The sequence below is a fragment of the Chrysemys picta genome, chromosome 1 (genome assembly GCF_011386835.1).
Source record: "Chrysemys picta bellii isolate R12L10 chromosome 1, ASM1138683v2, whole genome shotgun sequence".
Classification (NCBI taxonomy): domain Eukaryota; kingdom Metazoa; phylum Chordata; order Testudines; family Emydidae; genus Chrysemys; species Chrysemys picta.
Genome location: NC_088791.1, coordinates 62644741 through 62672421, shown reverse-complemented (window position 1 = coordinate 62672421; position 27681 = coordinate 62644741). Strand labels below are relative to the sequence as shown.

The 27681-nt window shown below is 45.5% G+C and overlaps 1 protein-coding gene across 6 annotated transcripts in view; it reads right to left on the bottom strand.

The window, feature by feature from the left end:
* SRGAP1 (SLIT-ROBO Rho GTPase activating protein 1) overlaps nucleotides 1-27681 on the bottom strand; it is a 249407-nt gene that overhangs the window by 41992 nt on the left and 179734 nt on the right. For 4 of the 6 annotated variants that reach the window (XR_010592908.1, XM_008171465.4, XM_008171466.4 and 1 more), the window contains 6 exons: nucleotides 20975-21196; nucleotides 19718-19819; nucleotides 16321-16518; nucleotides 16123-16207; nucleotides 4140-4167; nucleotides 2087-2120 (listed from right to left, as the gene is read on the bottom strand). Coding sequence is in view for 5 of the 6 variants with exons in the window: in XM_008171465.4 (XP_008169687.1) it covers nucleotides 2087-2120; nucleotides 4140-4167; nucleotides 16123-16207; nucleotides 16321-16518; nucleotides 19718-19819; nucleotides 20975-21196 (669 nt within the window). In the remaining variant the exon portion in view is untranslated. Of the gene's footprint in view, nucleotides 1-2086; nucleotides 2121-4139; nucleotides 4168-6850; nucleotides 7054-8762; nucleotides 9039-16122; nucleotides 16208-16320; nucleotides 16519-19717; nucleotides 19820-20974; nucleotides 21197-27681 lie in introns of those variants that run through there. The other 2 variants (XM_042854268.2, XM_042854236.2) reach the window with 2 other exon arrangements.

Below are 27681 nucleotides of genomic sequence, written 5' to 3'. Positions count from 1 at the left end.
TCTCAGATATGAACTAATTTATTTCAAAATTTAATATAAAAGAGATTGAGTTACAAAACCACAAAGAAAACAAATAAAAACTGTCACTCAAAATACACAACCTTTTTTTTTCTTCTTATAAAGTAGTCCTTTAGTTTCATGTTAAACTAAATTAGAAGTAAAGAAGGGAGAGCTAAGAATTAAGCCCAGGCAAAGATTCTATATGCCACGCTTCTGCAATTTGTGTCTATTTTGTTACTGGAAGACAATGGGCAAATATATATATATTCTTATATGTTTGGGGGAAAAAATCTACAATGGAACTGCTGAGACAACCTAACTATTGCTTTGGTGTGTAACATTATAATGCTTTAATGGGGTTATTTATCATAATTCCAGTAACTATTCTACTTTAAATAATGTAAATTTTAGAATTTTATTTAAAAAAAAAGACAAAGAGAAGGTTATGGCTAAGAACCAACAATAATAATTACACCAAAATTTACATTTCAGGTTGTGTAGCGATTCAGTAACAGATAAATTAATTTGCACAAGATTTGCACAGTTAACCTAGTAATACTACAACAATTAAAAACCAATAAATACTGGGCTGTCCGTACAAAACAGCAAAATATTAGAACACATATATCACATTTACTGCTAGCATACTTATCTATACAAGGAATGTAAAGCTGCTAAAAGGGTATGTTTGCAGTAAGAAATTACCAGAGTAAACATGACAGTTTTAATGCTTGTTTAGGAGTAGCCTCACAACACTAAAACATTCATTCAGTCTTAGTTTTCACATTTGTCCAACTCATTGCTAATCAAAAGTAATAGGCCATAGTTTTTTGATCCATTGGTGGAAAAAAATCTTTTGAGGAAGGAATCTGCTTTTGCTAGATGTCACCAAGACTGACCCCTTACTCTGCCATTAATTCAGATCAAATATTTGCTATTAACAAGCACGTATTTCGGACCAATGAGCACATCTTGTTAAAGCAGTTATGTAATAATGAGCCATTTTTTCTAGCTGTAATCCTGTTGTGGGGCCAGTCAAAATGACTCATCCTTTCCATACAAAGTTCATTCTTGGACTAGAGGCCCTTTCCCCGGCCTTATTTAATCGGTCATTAGGCTACCTCTTTTTTTAAGACTGGACATGCAGGGGAACAGCCTCTCTCCTTGTGGCTGAGCTCTCACCCAGCTTGTCTCATAGTGCCTGTTCCAAGATCTGGATTGTGCTGGAAGGGAATACTTTTTATTTTTTTAATCTGGGTGTGTTAATTTTTGTTTTACACCTCTACCCAGATATAACGCGACCCGATATAACATGAATTTGGATATAATGCAGTAAAGCAGTGCTCTGGGGAGGGAGGGGGGGGCAGGCTGAGCACTCCGGCGGATCAAAGCAAGTTCAATCTAACCGTTTCACCTATAACGCAGTAAGATTTTTTCGCTCCCCAGGACAGCATTATATCAGGGTAGAGGTGTATTTGTATCTTTGCACAGATAATTGACGATAACGATGTTTATGTTTTGCCCAGTGCTATGATTTACTATTATGTCTTTATATCTCAAAATGACATCTGTGTAATACCATTAGCCTTCAGTGCAGTTGTGTAGGTGTCACTGAAAGCTCAATTTGAAGACCATGGGATCATATTTGTGCCATTGAGGGTGGAATTTGTCCTGCAAAATATTTACTACCAGTGATGATGTACAAGAAGAAAACAACCCAGCTTGCCTCTCAGATCCCAGGCTGAGTTTCCAGGAGTTATCATTTTGAAAAACATTTTTAAAATTTGTAAATTGATTACCTAAACCTTACTACTAGAGTTCACTTGAAGTTTTATTCCCATTCAACACAGGACATTGTGGGGAGCAAGTGCTTGCTAATGAATAAGGGAATATCTGTAAATTTATAGTTCATCTCTCCATAGTCATTCTCTAGGAGAACTATGGCAGCCAAAATTGAGTTATGAAACAATCTAATTTCTTAATGCAAACCTCCCCTGTAAGGTCAACTGGAAAACTAATTTAAAGTCAGGCATGAATGCAACTTGTTAGTGAGGAAGAGTCAGCTTTCTTTTCACTAGAACTATACCTGGTGTCTGGTGTGAGAGTTCCTTCGTCCTCGGCTAGAAGCATTATTAGAAATAAAGTAAGAAAAAGAAGAAGATAGTAAATACAGCAAAGATACAAGATACAGAAGTACGCTTCTCACAATTTCACACAATATAATGAATTCCTGAAGTCATGGGAAATGAAAACCTGGATTTCAGACCCAGTGTACTATTGGTTGTACATAGGGTTCTGATTTATTTAGAGTGACTAAAACTGCTAGTAGGAAATAATGTCAGATTGTGGGATATAACATTAAACGTTATCTTTTAATGAACTGCAAATTCCTTACCAAAACCAGGCTGCCACTACCATCCATACTTGGATTAAATAAATTGTAAGGAAGTTCATTGTGAATATTGTATTCTTCTGTTTCCCTCTGACTTTAGGAAGTATTATATCGATCAGCTGGGCAAGACAGATTTGAACATCATGATCTGCCTCAGTTTACATGAGGTTTTGACCATTACAGCAAGAAGTGTTGAGATCAGCCACCCAGAGAGCTGGTGTCAGTACCTTGATAAATGATTTCGAATCACCATTAAACAACTTAGCATTATATTGTGATCAGGGTCTGGGCTTCCTGTGTTTCTGGGGTTTAGGGGGAAGGTTTGGAAGTCTAAGGGAAGGGAATATGATTACTGAGCAAGGTAGAATTAAGTCATACAATAAAATATCTGTAAGCTCATGGCAAAGTAATAAAACATTTTAAGAGAAAAAAAGGAAAACAAAAACAGTACTTGTCAAACAGACATTTCACGAGATTTAAGTGTAACATAATAAAGAGAGGAAAAATTCTGCTAAAAAGAAATTCCTCACTGATAATTCTAACATTCCTTACAAATCCTCTTTTAAAGTTTTATTGTACACTCCCCCAAAAGTGTATGATTGGAATGGTCTTATTTTGTATTATCATCCACAAAATGTGCAGCAGGAACGGAAATCCATCCTGCCAACCACAGCATGACACACCAACATACTAAGCACCTATTTTATTAAGCAGAGAAGTTGCCTCATGGTGGAGAAACTTCAAATGAAAATTAAAAGCTAGGCATTGTTTTCCTCAGGCACTTCAAAAAACAATTCATGGACATTTTCATCTGGAGCCAGTAATTGTTAAACAGATTAGCCTCTCACATTCATACTGACAATTTCTTTTCACAAGAAACAAAATACATTGCAATTTAGCTAGAGGAATTAAAGGAATAACATCAACATAAAAAACCCATGATGCACTTTTGTCTGATAAATGTTTACATAGTATTGTTACATGTAACACATGGGATGACTAGAACAAAAAGAGATTACTGAAATAAGTATTCTTCTCTAATTCACAATTTATTTTGTGAACTTGACAGTACTCGGTGTGTAGTTAGTGTCCCTATATAGCCAGTCAGGTTCCCTTGTTTCTATGGCTCTTTCAGGCACCAATAGAAGAAAGAAAATCTTTTTTTTAAAGTTAGGGAAAAAATTACTTTAAAACGTAAAAAAAAATGGTGGTGAGACTCTGGGCTGATGTATTTCTGGAAATTACTTTTAATTAATCTTTAAAGAAATTCTTCTCCCCTAAAACTTCTGTTTCCACAGTAGTGCTTTGGTAGCAGTAGAAACTATGCTTGAGAAGAGGTATCTTGCAAAAGTGACAGTTTGGAACATTGCATTACAACATAAGAGTGCAGAAATGTTAAAAAAGATTTCATTCCTATTCACCAAAACAAAAAATTAACTTTTACATTGATGTGTTTCAACTTTATGAGATTTTATGAAGGCTTCTCTTCTCTTCACGGTACTTGACATTGACCAAACAGTTCACAAAAGTACTTTATAATTCCAGAAAAAGATGGACAAGCCAGTCTTTTATCAATTTAAAGTCACAGCATTAGCTTAGTTAGATGCTAGAATGTGTGGTGCAAGTATGCTTCTATACAATTTATTTAACAATACTCATGTTTCAAAGTCATCACATTCTTTATACAGATGATTTTTGAAACTTTGTAGCACCCTACAACACAAAAGAGGTAAAAAAAAAATCTTACCTTGTGGTCATGTATTCAGCTCTGTGACCTGGAGGAGTTCAATGAACAAGGAAATATTCAGTTGTAGCTTATGGAAATAAAAGCTTATTTTTGTATGTAACTATACTTATGCTTGCCAATTTACTATTCATCCTGAATTATTTTTAACCCAAGTTTATTTCACAAGATTTACAACTGGACAACGATTCAGGGCAATGTGAGATAATCTTCCATCTCCATAGTTTTAAATAACCCAAAACAATCCACGTATAAAGCTATTTCTCAGACATTTTCTCTTAAAGAACCATTTGGTAATGTAAATAATGTGATGCAAAATTCCAAATAGCTTCCATTGTTTATACTCATGTATTTTAATGACTAAATCAATATGAAAATAGAGCTATGCCAGGATTAGATTGCAACCTGGCTGGTGCCTAAACTTGTTCAATGCCAAAAATGGAGAGCTCTTGACTGTAACTGCTTGCTAATAACAATTTCTTTATTCTCTTAAGAGTGTGTCAGTGCTGCACACTGAGCTGTCCATAGTGATGCCCAAGTCACTTTCCTGAGTTGATATAGTTAATTTATAACCATGAGGTGTATGAGTAGTTTAATTTTTATCTCCCCAATGTGCATTGTTTTGCATTTATAAAAAAATAATTTAATTTACTATTGTGTTGCCCATTCACTTAGCTTGGTTAAAGCCTTCTGAAGTTCCTGAGTCTTCTCTGGATTTGACACAATTATTTAGGTTAGTCATCTGCAAACTTTTCTACCTCACTGCTCATACCACTCATCTCCCTCCCTCTAGATAATTAAATATATTAAACTAAGTAGGACTTAACATGGAACATTGAGTCACCCCGCTATTAACCTTTTACAATGATAAAAATTGTTTATCTTAGAAAGGAAAATGAATAAGAGGGAACATGATAGAAATATATAAAATAATGAATGGTCTAGAGAAGGTAGCTGCAGTCAATAAGGCAAATAAGATGTTAGGCTACATAGGAACAGATGGGAGAAAAATATGCAAAATATTATAGTGCCATTATACAAATAAGTGATGCAGCCTCATCTGGATTCTGCGTATACTACTGGTCACTCCATCTCAAAAAATATTTTGCAGAACTAAAGGAGGTTCAGAGAAGGGTGACAAGAAAGATCAAAGGCATGGGCGGCGGGTATAATAGGCCAGGGAAGGGTCTGCCTTCCTTGGCAGCAGCCGCCGCCGTGGGAGGCTGGGCTGGGGCTGTTCTGGCCCCGGGCCGGCCGTTGCGGCTGGATCTGCTCCGGCCGAGGCTCGGGTCAGTTGGTCGTCTGGGTCTGCTCTGGCTAGGGCTTGGGTTGGTTGGTCAGTCGGCTGGGGCTGACCTGGGGCTCTTCTGGTGGTGGGGGCGATGAGGGCTCAGGGTTCCGGCTGGCCAGGGGCTTCTCTGGCCATGGGAGAGAGGTGTGGGGGGCTTGGCCTCGTATGGAAGGGGTGGGGCCATGGGGCTAGCCTCCCCGAAGTGGGGGTCCACCTGCCACCCATGATCCAGGGCATGGAAAATCTTTCATGTGAGGAGAGAGTTAAAGACTGTGATTGTTTACCTTTGAAAGGAAATGAATATGAAGGGACATGATAAAAATATATAAAATAATGAATGGTCTGGAGAAGGTAGACTAGGGAGTGTCAATGAAATTAAAAGGTGGCAAATTCAAAATCAATTAAAGGAAATACATTTTCATACACTATATATTGAAACTGTGGAACTCTGTCACAGGATGTCATTGGGGCCAAAAATTTAACAAGATTAAAAAAGGGATTGGACATTTATATGGCTAAAAAGAATATTAGAGTCATAATAGTTAATGCAAACAAATTCTGGAAGAGATTAAAAAAAACTCAGACTTCAAAGTTTAGTCCCATCTCTAGCTACTGGAGATCAAGATGAGACCTATTGGGAGGGGCTGATTATTAGGCCTAATATGAAGTTTCTCGTAACTTCCTCTTAAGCACTGGTATTGGCTCTTGTTGGAGTCAGGATACTGGACTAGATGGGCCACGGGACTGAACCAGTTTGACAATTAGTATGTTTCCCATATTTGTTATTGACATGATTAAAAAGAAACAGATACTAACCTTTCTGTAACTGTTGTTGTTCGAGATGTGTTGCTCATGTCCATTCTACATTAGGAGTGCACGTGCCATGTGCATCGTTGCCAGAGATTTTTCCCTCAGTGGTATCCGCTGGGCCTGCTCTAGCTCCCTCTGGTGCCACACCCTTATGCGTCAGTATAATGGGCCCTGCTGGCCCTGCACTGTCTCAATTTCTTCTTGCCGGCTAACTCCAACAGAGGGATAGGACGGTGGGTCGTGGAATGGACATAAGCAACACATCTCAAAGAATAACAGTTACAGAAAGGGTAGTAACTGTTTTTTCTTCTTTGAGTGCTTGCTCATGTCCATTCCACCTTAGGTGACTCACAAGCAGTACCCAAGGAGGTGACCTAGGAGTTCATGGACATGCATATTACAACACTGCTGTGCCAAACCTGGCGTGATGGCATAGTGGAAGGAGAAGGTATGCTGGGTGATGGCACAGTGGAAGGAAAAGGTATGCACTGATGACCAGGTTGCAGCCCAGCAGATACCTTGAATTGGGCCAGAAACACAGCTGATGAGGCCTGAGTTTTTGTCGAATGAGCGGTCAAGACATCAGGAGGTGGAATGTCCACCTGCTCGTAGCAACTCGAATACAGGAGGCTATCCAGGATAAGATTCTCGGGGCTGAAACCAGCAGGCCTTTCATCCTTTCTGCTACTGCCACAAGGAGTTACATAGATCTATGGAACGGCTTAATCCTCTCAATGTAGAAAGCTAGGGCATGTCTGACATCCAGGGAGTGAAGCTGTGGCTCTTCTGAATTCCCGTGTGGCTTTGGGAAGAAAACTGGCAGGAAAATAGCTTGGTTATTATGGGACTGTGAAACCACCTTTGTAAGGAAGGCCAAGTGGGGACACAGCTGAAGCTTGTCCTTAAAGAACACTGTGTGTGGTGGTTCTGACATAAGGGCCCTGATTTCCGAGACCCTTCTGGCTGAGGTAATCACTATCAGGAAGGCGACCTTCCAGGAGAGAAACAGCAGAGGATGTGATGTTAGTGGCTCAAAGGGAGGGCCCCTGACTCTTGACAGGACCAAGTTTAAATCCCAGGTTAAAATCAGCTCACAAGTCTCAGGGTAAAGTCTCTCTAACCAGGGCCAGTACAAGGATATTTTGCGCCCTAGGCGAAACTTCCACCTTACGCCTCCCTCCTCCCACTCCCCCTCCCCTCCCCCCGAAGCATCGCTTATTATAAACTTTCAAAAATGAATACTGCATAATATGGCATTGTTAATCAGAATTAATATATATTCGGCTTGAAAATTTATTAATTTCATTATTTAGACTACATATTTAATGAAAATAAATGAATAACCTGACAGGGTGTGGGGCTGGCTGGCTTCGGGCATGGGGGTGCGGCAGGGGTTGGCTGGAGACGGGAGTGCGGGGCTGGCTGGCTTCGGGCAGGGCAGGGGATGCGGAGCTGGTTGGAGATGGGGTGCAGGGTTGGCTGGAGACGGGGGTGTGGGGCTGTCTGGCTTTGGGTACGGGGGTGCGGCAGGGGCTGGCTGGAGAAAGAGGGGTGCGGGGCTGGCTGGCTTCAGGCAGGGCAGGGGATGCGGAGCTGGTTGGAGATGGGGTGCAGGGTTGGCTGGCTTCAGGGAGGGGGGGTGCTGCAGGAGTTGGATGGAGGCGGGGGTGCGGGGTGGCTGCAGGCAGGGCAGGGGTTTGGGGCTGGCTGAGGGCAGGGTGGCAGGTACCAGGTCCGTCCCTAGATATTCTGGGGCCCTAAGCAGCCCCCCTGCGGGGGGGGGGGGATGCCCCAGGCCTCCATGGGGGAGGCGGGAGCGGGGGGCGCGGCTTCCTTGGGGGGGCAGGTCTCCGGGTGGTCGGGGCTGGCTTGGGGGGGTAGGGAGGGACCACCCCCCAGCACTCACTGGCGGCGTGGCTGGGGCCGGGTCTCTGTACTTCCTGCCGCCAGTGAGTGCAGCCCCAGCCCTGCTGCAGAGCTCAGGGGAGTGGGTGCAGGGCGGGGCCGAGCAGGGGCAGGGCCCTGGGGAAGAGCCAGAGCAGCAGGGAGCATCGCAGCGCCCCTGGCAGCTGGAGGAGAAATAACATCACTTCCCAGCCGGCCAGAGCTGCTCAAAGCTGCAGCGCCCCCTCGCAGAGCGGCGGGAAGAGGGTTACACATTTAGCCAGCGCCGGGTGAGCATCCCCAACATTTTGGGCACCGCTTTTTGGCGCCCTCAAATCTTGGCGCCCTAGGCAGCTGCCTAGTTTGCCTAGTGGATGCACCGGCCCTGTCTCTAACCCTTTAAGAAAGCGGATGGACATCTTGTGTGAGAAAACTAACCTGCCACTCACTGGCAGGTGAAAGGCTGAGATCGCCGTTAGGTGTACCTTGATAGATGCAAGGGCCAGCTCTTGCTATTTTAGGTGGAGCAGGTATTCCTGGATAGATTGAAGGGAAGACCAAGTAAGAGACAGACTTTGTTGGGAAGACCATATAGAGAAATGCTTCCCCTAGGTCAGGTAGGTAGCACTAGTAGATGGCTTTCTACTACCTAGCAAGACCTGGCGGTCTTGTTCTGAACAAGCTTGTTCCTCCGGGTTCAACTATGGAGCTTTCACACAGTCAGATGAAGGGCCACGAGGTTCATGTGGAGTAAACATCCGTGGTCTTGCAAGATCAGGTCTGTGCGGAGTAGGAGGGTAGCAGAGGCACTACTGACATGTGTAGCAGCATGCCAAAGCAGTGTTGGTGTGGCCATGCCAGCACTGTAAGGATAACACTCACCTTGTCCTGCTTGATTTTCAGAAGGACCTGAGGAACTGGAGGAAACACATAGATTAGGCGCTCTGCCAATGGAAGCAGGAAGGAGGCTGAAAGGGAGCTGGGCTGTAACCATGAAGCGAGCAAACCTGAGGGCATTTCCTGTTCTGCCTGGCTGCAAACAGGTCTACCTGGGGAGATCCCTACCTTTGGAAAATTAACCTGGTACCCTCTGGGTGAAGAGACCACTCGTGGTGAGAGGAGAAAGATCTGCTGAGGCGATCTGCCAGGGCTTTCTGGGCTCCTGGAAGACGGATAGCCTTGAGGTGAATGGAGTGCTGCAAGCAGAAGTCCCACTTATGGACGGCCTGCTGACACAGGAGGGAGGACCGCATTTCTCCCTGTCTGTTGATGTAGAACATGGCTGCCGTGTTGTCTGCAAGCACTCGTACTAATTTGCCCAAGTCCAAGTGATGTCTGTTCAGTGAGAACCAGTCGTCGAGGTACAGGTAGACTTGGACCCCTCACCTTCTAAGGAAGGCTGCTACCACTGCCATGCATTTCGTAAAAACCCAGGGGCTGCAGACAGACCAAACAGGACAGTGAATTGGTAATGGGACTGGTTTACTATGAACCTGAGGAATTTTATGTGGCCTTGGAAGATGGAAATAGGTGTCCTTCAAGTCGAGGGTGGCATACCAGTCCCCTGGATCCAGGAAGGGAATGATGGAGCCCAGGGAGACCATACAGAACCTCAGTTTATTAAAATAACTGTTGAGGAGGTGCAAGTCCAGGATGGGTCAAAGAAACCCTCCCGCCATTGGCCTTTGGGATTAGGAGATATCGGGAGTAAAACCCCTTCCCTCTCAAGTTTCAAGGCACCTCTTCCACAGCCCCACCTGTAGGAGGGCTTTCACCTCTGGGGCTAGAAGTTACTCATGAGAAGGGTCCCTGAAGAGGGATGGAGGTGGGAGGGAGGGGTGGAGGAAAACTGAAGAGTATAACTGTCCCCACCACTGTATTCAGCACCCAGCGGTCTGATGTGATGAAGGACCATGCTGGGCTGAAGTGGGAATGTTGGTCCAAAATCAAAAGAGTCAAGAGCAGGATCTGATGTTGGAACTAGTATAGTGCCCTCAGGCGCACTTTCAAAAGTTCTGCTTGGGACCTCCTGAGTATCTATGAAACTCCGGTAGTGAGGTTGAGGCGGATGGGGATGGTTGACAACACTTGTAACCCCTGCTCCTTTTCTTGAACTGGTCCTGCCGCGGTGGCAGAGCCGAGAAGCGGGTCAGTTGCTGAAGCCTGAAATGCCTCCTTGAAAGAGCCAGAGCATAGAGACCCAGTGATCTGAGGGTACCCTTGAGTCCTTCAGGCCATGGATCTTTGTGTCCGTTTGCTCAAAAAATGGTGAGGTACCCTTGAATGGGAGTTCTTGGATTGACTGTTGGACCTCCTGTGGTAGCCCCAAGGACTGCAGCCAAGAGCATCGCCTCATAGCCACTGCGGAAGCCATCATTCTGGCTGCCGCATGAGCTGCATGCAGGGCTGCCTGGAGTGAGGCTCTGGCTGTGTACTTTCCCTCCTCTAAGAGGGCAGAAAACTCTTGCCTGGCATCATGAGGCAGCGAGTCTTTAAATTTCATTAGAGTCCCACATATTGTAATCGGACCGCCCCAGCAGGGCTTGCTGGTTAGAGATATGAAGCTGCAATCCACTCATTAAATAAAATTTTCTGCCAAACAGATCTAGTCTCTTTAAGTCTTTCTGTTTGGGGGTAGAACTTGCCTGGCCTTGTCTGTCCCTCTCATTGGCCACTGTTATGACTAGGGACCCAGGAGGAGGGTGAGAATATAAGTACTCGTACCCTTTGGTTGGCACATAGTATTTCTCCTCTGCCCTCTTTGAAGTGGGAGGGAGAGAAGATGGGGTCTGCCACAGGGCTCTGACTGGACCCGTAACAGCCTCATTGATGGGTAGGGCCACCTTAGATGGCGCTGCTTCAGCCAAAATGTCAGTGAGGCTATGAACTTCTTGAACATCTGAACCTCTAGCCCCAGATTATCAGCTATTCTCTTTAGAAGCTCCTGAGGGGCTCTCCTGCTCAGCCCCGAGACAGACTCATCTGGGGAGGAGAAGTAAGAGGCCTGTACTGGAGGGAGAGCTTTCTCCTCTTCTTCTGTCCCTATTACTTCCATCAGGCCCACATCTTGCACGTCGGTACCAGGCTTGGTACTAGAGTCGAATTCCGGTGCCGAATGGAGCAGTGCGGGACCCAGCCTCTCAGACACAACTGAGCAGGATCAGGGGGATGACGGCCCCAATACCGGGGGAAACCCCCATAGGTTCCAGAACGGCCACTGCATCGGCCACTGCCCTGACAGCCAGGTGCCAGTGAGGGGACCTACACCGGAATCCGCTGGGATGTAGGATGGATACCGCCAGTGACTCTTGGGACGGGTGTAGGACTCCATCTCAGATTCCGAAGAAGAGGCCTCCTGAGGTGACCATAGGGGAGCAGTACCCCTTGCTTCTGCCGGTTGGTGCCACGGGTGCGGGGACTAGTGCCAGACCGGGGATGAGCTTACAGATGAAAGAAGGTCTGGCTTGCCTCTGGAAGGTACTGAGGGCCCTGGTGCTGGGAAAGAGCTTGGAGCTCCATGCTCTCTTCTGCTCACGCTCATCAGAGCAGGCAGTTGTCCCATTGGGGTCGGCAGCACCGGGAGAGATAATAAGTCCCTGGCTGCTTCAAAGGCCTCCGGGGTAGAAGGCACTGCAATCCCATTGGCAATGAATTCCTGGCATGGGCGGGGGGTTCCTGCACCGAGCTCAACTGCTCTCGGGGCAGAGTTGACGGTGCAGCCATAGGACTGGGGAGTGGCCTGATGTGGGTTGCACTCCACTGCCTTCCCCCTGTTTGCCTTTTCTTCGCACTGGGGAGTGTCTTCTCTTGGAGTGCTGTTTCTTATGTTTTTTCCTCAGCACTGGAGATGAAGAACGGTGCCGAGAAACATGCAATGCCAGAGGGGCGCTTCGCACTGAAGCGCTTGGTGCCCAATCCAATCGGCGTGGCTCGGACGCTGGTCTAAGAGCGGCTTCCATTAGGATAGCTCTCAGTCTATCCTCTCTAGGGTGACCAGACAGCAAGTGTGAAAAATCAGGACAGGGGATGGGGGGGTAATAGGAGCCTATATAAGAAAAAGACCCAAAAATCATGACTGTCCCTATAAAATCAGGACATCTTGTCACCCTAATCCTCTCTGTCTTTCTTTGTACAAGACTTAAGGTCACGACGGATCTGACAGCGCTCTTGTACATGAGCCTCTCCCAGAGGCTTCAGACAACTGGAGTGTGGGTCGCTCACTGGCATAGGCTTGAAGCCCGGGGACTGGGGCATGCCTGGCCCCAGGGGAAAAGGGAGCCCCTCTACACTAAAGGAGGGGGACTAACTATCTACACTAATACTATTTACACTACTACTACTACACTAACATACTAAGTTGAAGAGAAAAAAAGACACTGAAAAAACACCTTGCCAAAGCAAGAGGAGCTGTTCCAGTAACCGTCACAGGTGGTAAGAAGGAACAGAGAGGGTGTGGAGCTGGCAGTGCCCTTTATACTGGCGCATAAATGTGCGGCAGCAGAGGGTGCTAGAGCCGGTCCAATGGATACCACTAAGGGAAAAATCTCCAGCAATGGTACATGCGGTGCGCACACATCTAACGTGGAATGGACATGAGCAAGCACTCAAAGACGAACATCTCTTATTTATTTTTCCAAATCTCAAGATTCAGGTTCACCACAATAAATAAATACTGAAATAAAAACCGAACTTTAGCAACTAAACTAACTTTGGTAGCCTATCACCTCAGCTAAAAAGCTAAAAGCTTCCTTTGGTGTCCTCTGGCTTCAGGTGACGTTTGCTTGCAGTGTTTAGCTTGTTTTAGTCTCGGTCTACAGTAGGTGCTATGGGTGAGATTCCCTAGCTTGAGTAGTCATACTTGCGCTAGCTCAGTAGGGTAGGCATGGTAGCATGGTAGTGGCATGGGCTAACTGTGCTCAGTAAAACCTGCCTGAACCCCATGGATACATACTTGGCTCAGCTAGTCTGTACCACCACATCATTGTGTTTAGCGCCCGCTCAATGAGAGGTAGCATGAGTATGTCTATGCGAGCTAGGGAATCACACCCCTCGCTACTAGTGTAGACAGAACCTTAGTTTTACAGTGTAGTGATGTTAAGGACATACCCAACCTGACAAAGCATTGCCACCTGCTCAGAGTTTTGTCCTAATTTTGGTAGGGCTCTGCCACTGCCAGCAAATGTGGCCACAAAGGAATTGTATTTGGGGGTGGTATTACAGGAGAGTTCTAGTACAATTCTGTGGGACAATGAAAGTCATGAAGGTAGCAATCATATGCTACATGAATGTATGCAAAGGGAAAAGAGAACTCAAGGCTTTACATGTTTCTGTTAACTAATAAGCCATATAATAGGTACATCTAAAATAGCTTCCTTTTCTCTCTTTCAGTCTATTCTATGTATACAAGGTGTACCCATATCTATTCTTAATTAACGTAGTATTGTCTCAAGAGGCTACGAAATCAGTTTTGTCAGAAATATATGACTTGGCATTACAACTTATGCACAATTTGTTTTTGCACCAAAATTCCTAGAAACTGCGTCTGTATAAACCAGTGGTTCTCAAACTTTTGTATTGGTGACCCCTTTCACATAGCAAGCCTCTCAGTGCGACTCCCCTTATAAATTGAAAACACTTTTTTATATATTTAACACCATTATAAATGCTGGAGGCAAAGCAGGGTTTGGGGTGGAGGCTGACAACTCGCGACCCCCCCATGTAATAACCTTGCGACCCCCTGAGGCATCCCGACCCCCAGTTTGAGAACCCCTGGTATAAACTATCAATTTATGTCACAGTTTAATGATAAATTACCATTATCACAATTATATATATATATATACACACACACACCCCTCTACCCCGATATAACGCGACCCAATAGAACACGAATTCGGATATAATGCGGTAAAGCAGGGCTCCGGCAGGGGGGTGGGGGGGGGCTGCGCACTCCGGTGGATCAAAGCAAGTTCGATATAACGCGGTTTCACCTATAACGCGGTAAGATTTTTTGGCTCCCGAGGACAGTGTTATGTCGGGATAGAGGTGTGTATATATATATATAAATTGAGACGAATCAGTTTCCCAAACAGCTGTGGAAGTTTAAGTTAATTTTTGGATAACCTAGACAGAATCCTTTTTCAGGATGACCATGTATCTGTTTAAAGAAACCAGTGAAGAATTTTAAGAATGCTTGTTATAGGATTTATCTATACTCAAAAGACACCTTCTCTAATTACCCTCTCATCACCTTCAGTACAGCAGGGAGTGAGAGAAGACCGAAGCACAAGGATGGCAGAATGGGGGCTGTCCCACTGCTCCTTTCTCCTTTAGTCCTCCACTTAGTCATTAACTAGGCCAGGGGAGATGGGCCCACCTGAATGGCGGGCTGCTGGATGCACCTTTCTTCCTCCACCTGTTAAGCTAGTTTGGGTGTTTCAAAAGTCTCTTACCCTACTGTTAGCTGCCCCTCCCTCCCCTTCATTAGTTGTAGATTTGGACCTGTGCCATTTATGATGCTGTTGGTCTAACCAGTCACCTGTTTCTAGGGATCAGAAAGGAATTTTTCCCATTAGGGCAAACTGGCATGAGGTCCAGTGGGTTTTTCCACCTTCCCTGCAGCCTCCTGGAGGCACAATTGGGTTGAAAGCAGAAGAATTCCACAATTCATGTAATGCTGGTATGACCACTGACTCACTGCAAATTGTGGCTGGTGTCCTGTGCGCATAAAGACTAAAAGGGCCAGCTCCCAGAGGTAAACAAGGACCCAGGATTTCACTGTTGGACCTTGTTCTCAGCAGAGGAGAGGGACCTGGAGTCTTTGCAGAATGAAACAGTCCCCAGCCCTGTGGCCTCTATCATTGCAGTACCCAAGTTATTGTTTGGTTTGTGGTTAAAGTCCTGTGAGAGCACAGGGCAGGCACTGTAGTTCCCCTCCGCAAGGTATAATTAATAGGGTTGTGGCTTACCGATTAATTCCATCCCAAGTGTCTGTCTCTCATTCACCTGCATGTCTGGTCAGTCTACTCATGATTCTGCTTGGCTTGACCGCTTGATAATTGATTTAATGGTGGTTTATTTAACTTTGACAAACAAATCCCATATTAACCCCAGGTACATGATCTGTCTGTAAGAAGACATAGGTTGATCGGGGTGATCAGGATCCAGATGCTATCAAAATTTTAGATTCCGTCTGAGTTTGGATTTTTATACAAACTGTATCTGTGATCTGGATGCAAATCTGGATCTGCCATCCTGACTGAACAGGTGGAACTTTTTTGAGAACAGATTTTATCACAAAATTTCCATCATTTCTGCTTTCCCCAGCATCTTGCATACTCCCATCTCTTGGGCCCCCACTCGCTAATGCTGTCTTGTGGTAAATGGGTTCATTTGCTTGTCTCCCCCTCCCTGGTTCTTCAGTGTGTCAGTTGGTGACACTTCCCTAGTTCTTCTTTTGAGGATCACCTGATCCTGCAATCAGATTCCCAAGGGCTGGTCCCCATCCTGGAGTGGAGCCACAGTGGGGCTCTGCAGGGCATGAGAGTCTGTGCTGGTGGCTCCAGTTGCAGGATAGGGGTCTTACCGAATGTTGCCATTTATGTGTTTACAACACTCTCTCTGCAAAAAAAATTCAGGAAGCAAAAACAGGACGTCTTGCACAGCTTTTAATTCAGCATGTGCCTAGTATTGTATTATTTCTCAAATCAAAACACAGATGTTTCATTCAACAGTTTCATTCCCAAATGCATTCATTTGTCCACATTATTATATTTGCAAAATACAAACTAATATCTATTGAAGAAATAAAACCAGTTTACAGCTTTCTCTTGTGCAGGAAAACGCTCTAACCATTGCATTGAATTATGACTGGTAAAGAAATCAGGCCTATATTTATTGGGTACCAGGACTCTGAGCTTTGTAATTTTTCACTGCATACACTTTCAATATTTTAGTGGGTTCACCCTAGAATTGCTTTTCAGTATCTTCTGCATTATTTACCTTCTCCAAGTGTCCTGTGCAGTAAGTCATGTTTTGCTTGCAGCTTTGTGATGAGATTACTCCCTTCCAGGAATTCTCTGAATTTCTGCAGAGATGAAAATCAATGGATTAATTTTATCTGTTACTTCAATTCCTTTTGAAAACACTTACTACAGGTGTTTAGACCAGATCACATGGCTGAAGAAGCAACCAACATACCATGAAATAGAACTGCTCAGTCTCCTGCTGGTTAGCTCTTCTTTTTGCAATGCTGGGCTTACTCATGTACGTCTCAGAGACTGTTGACTTCACAGACTCTGTAGAACGACTGTGCTGGAAACATTCTGACACGTCATAGTCCTCAATGGTGACCATGTCTTGTATTGTCTGCAAAGTAGCTTCTGTCGTTTTCTTAACCTGGTGTGAATAAGTGCAATTTATGGAATAGAAAGGAAGATAAATTCTAGAAGCAGCTTACAATGGAAACTAGTGACTGAAATGAATTCACTCTTACATGCTTTGTGAATGAACTGCGGTGTATGACAATAGCAAGTGACATGATCTACACTGGTGTAGAATAGAAAAAAGATCATTGGTTCCTAGGTCTGTCTCTATGTTTTAATAAGTTACTATAAGCAAATATAGGCTGCTCTCCTGTTGACTGAGTAACAACCTCAGAATTTGTCCTCTGAACAATAAAGTGGAAAAAAAAGTGATAGTGAATAGAAACAGTACTGGTACTCTAACCTGAACTGTTGGCTCCCCAGATTAAAATATGATTGAGCACATCTAATGCCATGGCTGGCAGGGCACTATGTGCTGCCATGAGAAACTCTGGTGCAACAATAAGCTTATGGTAAGGGGTTCGATGTGTTGTAAAGATCATGTCTATAACCCACAGGTGCAATATGGATGAAGAGAAGATGGAAGAAGGTACAGTTTACACAGCTATTGCAGTATCTCCTACTAGCTGCAGAATTGTGTAGCTAGTATGGCCATTCAGAGTAGACAGATGACTAGAAACAGAACAAGAGATACACTGCATCTCCACAATGAAAAGACAAGTGATAAGATCCAGATGATAGCATGTGTACCATCAAGCTCTGCGGTAGTGAATATGTTTGGAGGTGAAGTTGGTGACCTGCATCCTTGCTCCATAAAGTCACTTGTACATATACCTCCTTTGCACAAGCACATCTATCTCTGTGAAACAATGCTTCCCCATTCATATGCCCTGGCCTACTATCATGAGCTTCCTGCTTCTCCCTATATTTGTGCACTCATGTGGTGAGCAATCAAACACCCTTTCTTACCTTCTCTCACTTTAATCTTGCTTTCCCCCCACATCTCCTGAATGGTGAATCTGAGTTACTTTCTGAATTTAAATAGTTTATTAAATAAGTATTTGGATTCTGATTCAGGCCTTCAGGATATGAATAGAGTAAGAAAATGCCATGGCTTTTAGTTTTAGGAACAGATTCTCATTTACACTTCTTTAAAATGGGTGCAAGTATAATTTATGCACACTTTAAGGCCCCCATATGCTGCCAGAGTGGTGTGAAGAGCCCTTAGTTTTTTTTATTCTTTTTAAAGAAAAGATTTCAGAGTAGCAGCCATGTTAGTCTGTATCCGCAAAAAGAACAGGAGTACTTGTGGCACCTTAGAGACTAACAAATTTATTAGAGCATAAGCTTTTGTGGACTACAGCTCACTTCTTCGGATGCATATAAAGAAAAGAGCAACTTTCTTTTACTAGGTGAGCCATCATAAGGAAAGGCATTCAATATCACCATGGATAAACAGCTCTAGCTAAGAGCATAACAAAGATTCTGCCCTTGCAGCCATAGAACTCAGCCAAAATTCCTTCACCCTTTAGAGCTGGCAATCTGGGGAATAGCCGTTTGTTAAATCCATGGTAGAGAGAGGAGAGGGGGAATTAAATAATTAGATCTCAGTAATTCTGCTAATAATACTTCTTAGAATCTCAGCAACTGCCTCCAAAATTGACAAATTCCATTTTGTAGGAGACAATAAAAGTAACAGTTTTAATCTATCTATCTAGCTGGAAATATATAAAAGCAATAATGTTAAAACTTGAAAATTCAAAATGTATGGAACATGAATAAATCTAGAATCTGTGTTCGTCTGTATAAAAACAAGTCCATGCAAACAGCTGCAATGGGAGATTCTTTGCAGCGGCTTGCCAATGACCTTAGCTATGAGGTACCGAAAAGGGGGAAATTTACTGTGCTAATTTCAACAAAGACTCATTGGCTGACATGCACATGTATTGCCAAGAGTTGAAACATGGTGGTTTTCGCTTAAATACATTAGTTTCAGTAAAGGTGGACTGAGCAGTTACAAGGAAAGTACAGTAGTTTCAACAAATGCCATTGGTTTAAAACCACGACAACCACCTAAATGTGAGTATCTTGAACTATATTTGGTTTAAAAATAAATGCACTGGCTGGAATACAAGTGTTTCTTTAAAAAGCAAATTAATGCGTAACACATCTGGGTCAAATAAAGAGAAGCATTAGCTGAAACACTGAGCATCATGTTTTTTTTAAGCTGAAAAATATCCACGTAAATAAGAATATTTTCAATGAATCCTAAATGTAAAGTAATCGATAGATACAAGCTCAAACACACACAATGAATTCTCACTGAAAGCAATACACAAACTCAAATGCACACATTTTTAAACCACTTATAACTGATTCTGACTCATTATTGACTTCATTCCAGGCCTTTCCTAAAAGAACAATGGATGTTTGTACCAAACCATGGAGGTGTTTTTGGTTTGATCCATTTCTACAGGGGACTCAATGATCTGTAGGGCCAAATTCTGCGCTTTACACCTTCTGTGTAGCTCCTCTGACTGACGGTGATGCATTGAGATGTATTAAGGCATAATTTCACCTTTGGGGTACAGTTTTTAACCTCTGAAATGTTTATAGATATTTGATATTGTAAATGAAAATTGTGTGTATAGATTTAAACCATTTTAGTCTAAATCAGTGGTTCTCAACATATTTACCATTGCCGGCCGCATCCAATACTACCTGTATGACCCTGAGGATCTCACATGGGCTGTAGCTCTGTGCTGACTGGGCTGCAGGTTGAGAACCACTGGTCTAAATTATGTATTTTAGTTTTTGACACAGTGGAAATCAGGGGTGGCAGGTGAACCATGGGCTTGGGGAGGCTAGCCCCTGGCCTGGCCCCCCCTTCTTCCCGAGGCCCCGCCCCTGATCACCCCAACGAGGCCCAGAGTGCCCCTCCCCCGCCCTCAGCTCTGGGCCACCCGAGTGCCTCCAGCCCCGTACGCTGGGTGGCACAGCCACAGCGCCAGGGGGGCCCCAGGCACTCCAAGTCCCGCCCACAGGTTAGCCACCCTAGCCCCAGCCCCAACATGTTTCCTGGAAGGGGAGCAGCCTGCCTGGGCTGGGGCCACGGGCTTAGCGGCAAGCAGGAGGGGCCTCGGGGCGGGGCCACACCGAGCTGTCTGGGGAGACTTAGCCTCCCCTAGCCTATGATACGAGCATCCATGGTGGAAATCCTCCCTCTCCCAAAATGCTGTTTATCACACTTTACAAGTAGAGACAAATCTCACCTCTTCATTTTCAATTTTGAGTGTGGCCAGTCGTGACTGTAGCTGTTGATACCTGAGCATAAGCTCTGCTTGTACCGGTTGCTGGGCACTGACCTGACAAACCTAACAAAGAATCAAAAATGACTATTAGACTCAGAGAAAATTTCAATTCACCAACGCTGGCTTCTGTCACTCTCTTTAAAGCCAGATGAATTGCTGTTGAAACTATTAAAAATGTAATAAAATATTTGATTTGGAAAATGCAAATCTAAATTTAAAGTATGTATGTACTATGAGATGTAGAAATAGTCACAATATTCTATGAAAATAGATAGCAGCCTTGATGGTCCTCTGCAATATGGCTTTTGGCTGCTACAGGAATAGGCGCCAACTTCTCCTGGCGCCGGTGGGTGCTCGCGCCCCCTTCGCTCCCGGCCCTGCCCCGACTCCACCCCTGCCCCCCATTCCAACCCCTTCCCCAAAGTCCCCATCCCAACTCCACCCCTTCCTTGCCCCTATTGGACTCCTTCTCCAAATCCCTGCCCCGGCTCCGCCTCTTCCTCGCCTCCTCCTCAGGGGAGGAGAGGGAGGCGGGGGGACGCGGTGGGGAGCACCCACCAATTTTTCCCCGTGGTTGCTCCAGCCCTGGAGCACCCACGGAGTCGGCGCCTGTGGCTATAGGGCCACAAAGCAGTGCACATCCAAGATTTCCCTTGTGGAAGGGAAATCCCCAGATGCTGTAGCATTTTATGCCTCCACCAGTCCCTAATGTAGTGGAAAATAGGAGCATGGTTGGAGACCACTTGCATTCTGGCAATCTCCAGATATCATGCTCCAAGTGCAGTGTAAAACAGCTCTGAGGCCCCTCTAAGTTGCACTGGGAAGCCCCAGTGGGTGGTGGTGATATAAAGCCATCATTGCCTCTGTTCCTGTGTTGGGCACATCTTGGAAGCAAAGAGAAATCTGAGCCAATGTCATTACAGTGTAATACAAAACACAACAACAAAGGAGTGCTCTTGCATCAGAATTATTTTGAGCAGCTCTGAATAGCATGTTTCCAGATCTGCCAAAGGTTTTGTTTGCTGATCTATTTGTGTCTGCGTAAATAATACTGGCTTACATTTCACTTTAACTAGATTCTTTGTAGAAGTGGATAAAAGCCACATTCTGCAGAAAATAATTCAGAATTCACAACAGGGAAGTTTTCCTTTGTGCAGAAACAGAAATTATTGGTTTGGATTTACCCTATTTGTCTCTAAGAAGTCACTAACTACTGACCTCATCACCCATATGAGACTGGAACTCAAATTTCATTGGCGGACAAAAGGCAGTGGGGTACATCTCCATGAATCTCTGCTTGTCACTTCGTGGCTCCAAGCTGTCGACAGCATTCTCAATGATGTCTAGGCCCTCATGTCTAGAGGTTTCAAGGTTATATTCTGCAGAGAGATATGTTCTTAGGGCTCTGTTCAGACTTGCATGGTATCCAAGATCGGAACACTAATAATACAACAAGGAGAGAAGAAAACAAATTTAAAAAGCAGAGACAAATTGCAATGGCCATGACATAAAAAACTGCATAACAACAATTAGAACTTATAGCATCAGTGCTTTTTTTTTTTCATCTTCAAAGCACTTTACAAACTAACTAATTAAACCTCACAACAGCAACGTCAAGGTGATAAGTAGCTATTATTCCCATTTGATAGATGGAAAAATGGAAGCAAAGAGATTAAGGGATAATTTTAAAAGGGAAGTCAGAGGCCTCTACACAGAAGTGCGTGAATGTTTCTGGATATACATGTGCAATTGCCACAGTTGCACAGAAAAATGGGAGTTTGCACACGCTAATGGGTATTTCAATATCATTTCTGTGTATGAAACTGAGGCTTTTTTTTTAATCTGGCCTTATGTAACTTCTCCAAGACAACCTAATAAAGTCAGTGGCATAGTCAGAATTAAAACTAAAGTTCCTGTTTGTCAGTCCTGTGCTTAGATAAACACCCAAAGCACTCTCCTCTCTTTGAGATGTTTTTTGGTTTAAATCAGAACAAAATTTTCCTCTAAAACAGAGTAAATTTGATTAATTGATTTGCATTTTCCATCTTTTATTAATATTTTAAAGCTATATCTAAGCAATTACTATTCATCAACACCTATTTTAAAAGAAAATAAGAGCTTTCAGGCTTGATCCTGCCTTGGTTTACACTTTCAGAACATCTGTCAGGAGGTGTTTGCAGCAGAACAAAATGTCCAGTATCTACTAGGCAGTGGTTCACCAGGGGTACGTGTACCCCTGGGGGTACTCTGAGGTCTTCTGGGGGTATTCAACTAATCTAGGTCAGTGTTTCTCAACCTGGGGGTGGCAGACCCTGGGGGGGGGGTTGAGGTATGGGTTTAGGGGAGTTGCAATTGCAGGGCCGGCATTAGGGGGTGGCAAACAGGGTAACTGCCTGGGGTTCTATGGTACAGGGGGCCCCACAAAGCTAAGTAACATGCTTCAGCCACACTGCCTGGGGCTCGGGCTTCACACAAGGCCCACAAGTGAAAAACAGACTCAAGTGTCACACTGAAATGTAAGTACAATATTTATATTCCAATCGATTTATTTTATAAATATAAGGTAAAAATGAGAAAATCAGCAATTTCTCAGTAACAGTCAGCTGTGACACTTTTGTAATTTTATGTCTGCTTTTGTAAGCACGTAGTTTTTAAGTGAGGTGAAACTTGGGGTATGCAAGACAAATCAGCCTCCTGAAAGGGGTACAGTAGCCTGGAAAGGCTGAGAGCCACTGACTAGGGTGTCCCCAGGAATACACTACAGCCTTAAGGGAGGTTGGCACCAGTCAGGGAGGGTGCATGGCTAGGGCAGTTGGGAAGCATACTACTTCAGTGCATCCCCCAGTCGTCTTCAGTCACCCTGGGAGCCCAGGTGCAGTTTAAAGCTGTCCTCCCTCTGCAGAACCCAAAGGTAGAATGGTGCAGGAGGGCATAAAGGCAATTTGCATCCCACCCCACGCCAGCAGGGTGAATCAAGCCCATTGTGTATTCATGCATACACACCTCCCTCTAACTGTTATAGTCTCTTAGGGAAAGTAATAAGTAATATCATGCTTTGATCCCTCTGTCTTATCTACACAAAGAATTTCCAAACCATTTACCATAGCTGAGGCCTGGTCTACACTACGAGTTTAGGTCGAATTTAGCAGCGTTAAATCGAATTAAGCCTGGACACGTTCACACGGCTAAGTCCCTTTTTTCGACTTAAAGGGCCCTGTAAACTGGTTTCTTTACTCCACCTCCGACGAGGGGATTGGCGATAAAATCGGCCTTAGCGGGTCGGAATTGGGGTAGTGTGAACGGTATTCGACGTTATTGGCCTCCGGGAGCTATCCCACAGTGCTTCATTGTGACCGCTCTGGACAGCACTCTCAGATGCACTGACCAGGTAGACAGGAAAAGACCTGCGAACGTTTGAATTTCATTTCCTGTTTGCCCAGCGTGGAGAGCACAGGTGACCACGCAGAGCTCATCAGCACAGGTAACCATGATGGTGTCCCAGGATCGCAAAATAGCTCCATCATGGACCGAACAGGAGGTACGGGATCTGCTCGCCATATGGGGAGATGAATCAGTGCTAGCTGAACTCCATAGCAGTAAACGAAATGGCAAAATATTAGAAAAGGTCTCCAGCGCCATGAAGGACAGAGGCCATAACAGGGACGCACAGCAGTGCCGCATGAAAATTAAGGAGCTAAGGCAAGCCTACCACAAAGCCAGAGAGGCAAACGGAAGGTCCGGGCAGAGCCGCAAACATGCCGCTTCTACGCGGAGCTGCATGCGATGCTAGGGGGTGCAGCCACCACTACCCCAACCGTGTGCTTTGACTCCATCAATGGAAAATCACGCAACAGGGAAGCGGGTTTGGGGTACGAGGAAGATGAGAATGAATACGATGAAGATAGCTCACAGCAAGGAAGGGGAGAAACCGGTTTCCCCAACAGCCAGAATATGTTTATCACCCTAGAACTGGAGCCAGTAACCCCCGAACTCACCCAAGGCGTGCTCCCAGACCCTGAGGGCACACAAGGGACCTCTAGTGAGTGTACCTTTGTAAATATTACACATGGTTTAAAAGCAAGCGTGATTAATGATTAATGATTAATTTGCCCTGCCAATCGCGGCCAGTACAGCTACTGGAAAAGTCTGTTAACATGTATGGGGATGGAGCGGAAATCCTCCAGGGACATCTCCAGAAAGCTCTCCTTCATGTACTCCCAAAGCCTTTGCAAAAGGTTTCTGGGGAGGGCTGCCTTATCCCGTCCACCATGGTAGGACACTTTACCACGCCAGGCCAGTAGCACGTAGTCTGGAATCATTGCATAACAAAGCATGGCAGCGTATGGTCCTGGTGTTTGCTGGCATACAGACAACATCCATTCCTTATCGCTCTTTGTTATCCTCAGAAGTGTGATATCATTCACGGTCACCTGATTGAAATGGGGCGATTTTATTAAGGGGACATTCAGAGGTGCCTGTTCCTGCTCGGCTGAACAGAAATGTTCCCCGCTGTTAGCCACGCGGTGGGGGGGAGGGGTGAAGTGATCATCCCCGAGAATTGAGTGTGTGGGGGGAGGGGGTTAGTTGGGTTTGTGCTGCATGTTAACCCGGAAACCGCAGCCCCTCCTTTTACATTGCAAACCCATTTTAAATGGCCAACCCAATGGGTGCTTGGTATGGGAAATGAGGGCGCTACTGTTTGAAACCATTCCCACATGTTAAGAAGGTTAAAAAAGCCAAAAGACTGTGGTTTACCATGGCTGCCTGCAAGCCGAAATCTGTTGCCCGGCACTGCATGAGTGATCTCTCACACCAAATCGGCAGGCCCTCAATATAAGAGGAAAAATGCGACCTTGTAACAAAAGCACATGTGCTGTGTAATGTGAACAGCAAAATTTAACGTGAAAGAGTGTACCCATTTTTCTCTAAAATGTGTCTTTTCTTAAACACCTCTCCCTTCTCCTCCACCAGCTGCAAATGTTTCTCCTTCGCAGAGGCTAGCGAAGATTAGAAGGAGAAAACGGTGGACTTGGGATGATATGTTCTTGGAGCTCCAGATGTCCTCTCATGCTGAAAGAGCACAGCAGAATGCGTGGAGGCAGTCAATGACTGACTACAGAAAAGCATAATATGAACGAGAGGAGAGGTGACGGGCTGAATCGCGGGCTGAAAATGATAGGTGGCGTCAGCTTGTAGACAGAAGGCAAGAGTCGATGCTCCGGCTGCTGGAGCATCAAACTGATATGCTCCAGCGTATGGTTGAGCTGCAGGAAAGACAGCAGGAGCAGAGACTGCCGCTACAGCCCCTGTGTAACCAACAGCCCTCCTCCCCAAGTCCCATTGCCTCCTCACCCAGACGCCCAAGAACATGGTGGGGGGGCCTCCGGCCTCCAGTCACTCCACCCCAGATGATTGCCCGAGCCTGGGAAGGCTGGCCTTCAATAAGTGCTAAAGTTTTAAACTGCAGTGTGTCCTTTTCCTTCCCTCCTCCCGCACCCCTCCTGGGCTACCTTGGCAATTATCCCTCTAGTTGTGTGATGAATTAATAAAGATTGCATGAATGAGAAGTAACAATGACTTTATTGCCTCTGCAAGTGGTGCTCGAAGAGGGCGGGGGGAGGGTGGTGTGGTTGGTTTACAGGGAAGTTGAGTGAACCGGGGCTGGGGGGGCGAAGGGTTCATCAAGGAGAAACAAACAGAAGTTTCACACCGTAGCCTGGCCAGTCACAAAACTAGTTTTCAAAGCTTCTCTGATGCGCACCGCGCCCTGCTGCACTCTTCTAACCGCCCCGGTGTCTGGCTGCGTGTAATCAGCGGCCAGGCGATTTGCCTCAACATCCCACCCTGCCATAAATGTCTCCCCCTTACTCTCTCAGATATTGTGGAGCGCACAGCAAGCACCAATAATAATGGGGATATTCTTTTCACTGAGGTCTGAGCGAGTCAGTAAGCTGCGCCAGCGCGCTTTTAAATGTCCAAATGCACATTCCACCACCATTCGGCACTTGCTCAGCCTATAGTTGAACAGGTCCTGACTACTGTCCAGGTTGCCTGTGTACCGCTTCATGAGCCATGGCATTAAGGGGTAGGCTGAATCCCCAAGGATCACGATAGGCATTTCAACATCCCCAACAGTTATTTTCTGGTCTGGGAAAAAAGTTCCTTCCTCCAGCTTTCAAAACAGACCAGACTGCCTGAATACGCGAGCATCATGTACCTTTCCCGGCCATCCCACGTTGACGTTGGTGAAACGTCCCTTGTGACCCACCAGGGCTTGCAGCAGCATTGAAAAGTACCTCTTGAGGTTTATGTACTCGGTGGCTTGGTGCTCCGGTGACAAGATAGGGATATGGGTTCCGTCTATCGCCCCACCACAGTTTGGGAATCCCATTGCAGCAAAGCCATCCACTATGGCCTGCACATTTCCCAGAGTCACTACCCTTGATATCACCAGGTCTTTGATTGCCCTGGCAACTTGGATCACAGCAGCCCCCACAGTAGATTTGCCCACTCCAAATTGATTCCCGACTGACCGGTAGCTGTCTGGCGTTGCAAGCTTCCCCAGGGCTATCGCCACTCGCTTCTCAACTGTGAGGGCTGCTCTCATCCCGGTATTCTGGTGATTCAGGGCAGGGGAAAGCAAGTCACAAAGTTCCATGAAAGTGCCCTTACGCATGTGAAAGTTTTGCAGCCACTGGGAATCGTCCCACACCTGCAGCACGATGCGGTCCCACCAGTCTGTGCTTGTTTCCCGGGCCCAGAATCAGCGTTCCACGGCATGAACCGGCCCCAGTAACACCATGATTTGCACATTGCTGGGGCCTGTACTTTGTGAGAGGTCTATGTCCATGTCAATTTCCTCATCAATCTCGTTGCCGCGCTGCAATCGCCTCCTCGGCTGGTCCTGGTTTTGCTTTGGCATGTCCTGGCTCTGCATATACTCCAGGACAATGCGCGTGGTGTTCACAGTGCTCATAATTGCCGTGGTGATCTGAGCGGGCTCCATGATCCCAGTGCTCTGGCATCTGGTCTGAAAAAAGGCGCGAAACTAGTATCTGACGGAGGGAGGGAGGGGCGAGTGACGACATGGCGTACAGGTACAGGGAATTAAAATCAACAGAGGTGGCTGTGCATCAGGGAGAAATACAAACAACTGTCACACAGAATGGCCCTCCCCAAAGATTGAACTCAAAACCCTGGGTTTAGCAGGCTGTTGATTTCACGGAGAGAGGGGGAAGCAAATGAATACAGAACAAATATATTTTTTACATCTTAAGCTGGCAGCTGACGGTGCAGCATGACTGATAACCCTCGGTATCTTCTGGGTGCTTGGCAGAAAATACTGGGCGCTTGGCAGAAAATAATGTACTAAGACTGACTGATAGCCATCATCATCAAGACAGTTCGATAGGACTGCGCATGTTTGCCCAGGTGCCCATGATTGAACTGCAATATGACGACGATGGATATCAGTCTTAATACACCATCTACTGCCAAAAGGCAAGGGGCTGCTGCTGTGTGCAATGCAGCCCCACGTCTGCCAGCACCCAGATCGCCGATGAAGGCTACCAGTCATACTGCCAAAAGGCAATTAGTTAGCTGCTGCTGTGTAGCAATGCAGGACCACGTCTGTCGGCACCCACATGACATATGGTGACGGTGAGCTGAGCGGGCTCCATGCTTGCTGTGATATGTTGTCTGCACAGGTAACCCAGGTAAAAAGGCGTGAATCGATTGTCTGCCATTGCTCTGACAGAGGGGGAGGGGCCTGACATGTACCCAGAACCTCCCGCGACACTGTTTTGCATCATTCAGGCATTGGGATCTCAACTCAGAATTCCAATGGGTGGCAGAGACTGCGGGAGCTGTGGGATAGCTACCCATAGTGCAACGCTCCGGAAGTCGACGCTAGCATCGGTACTATG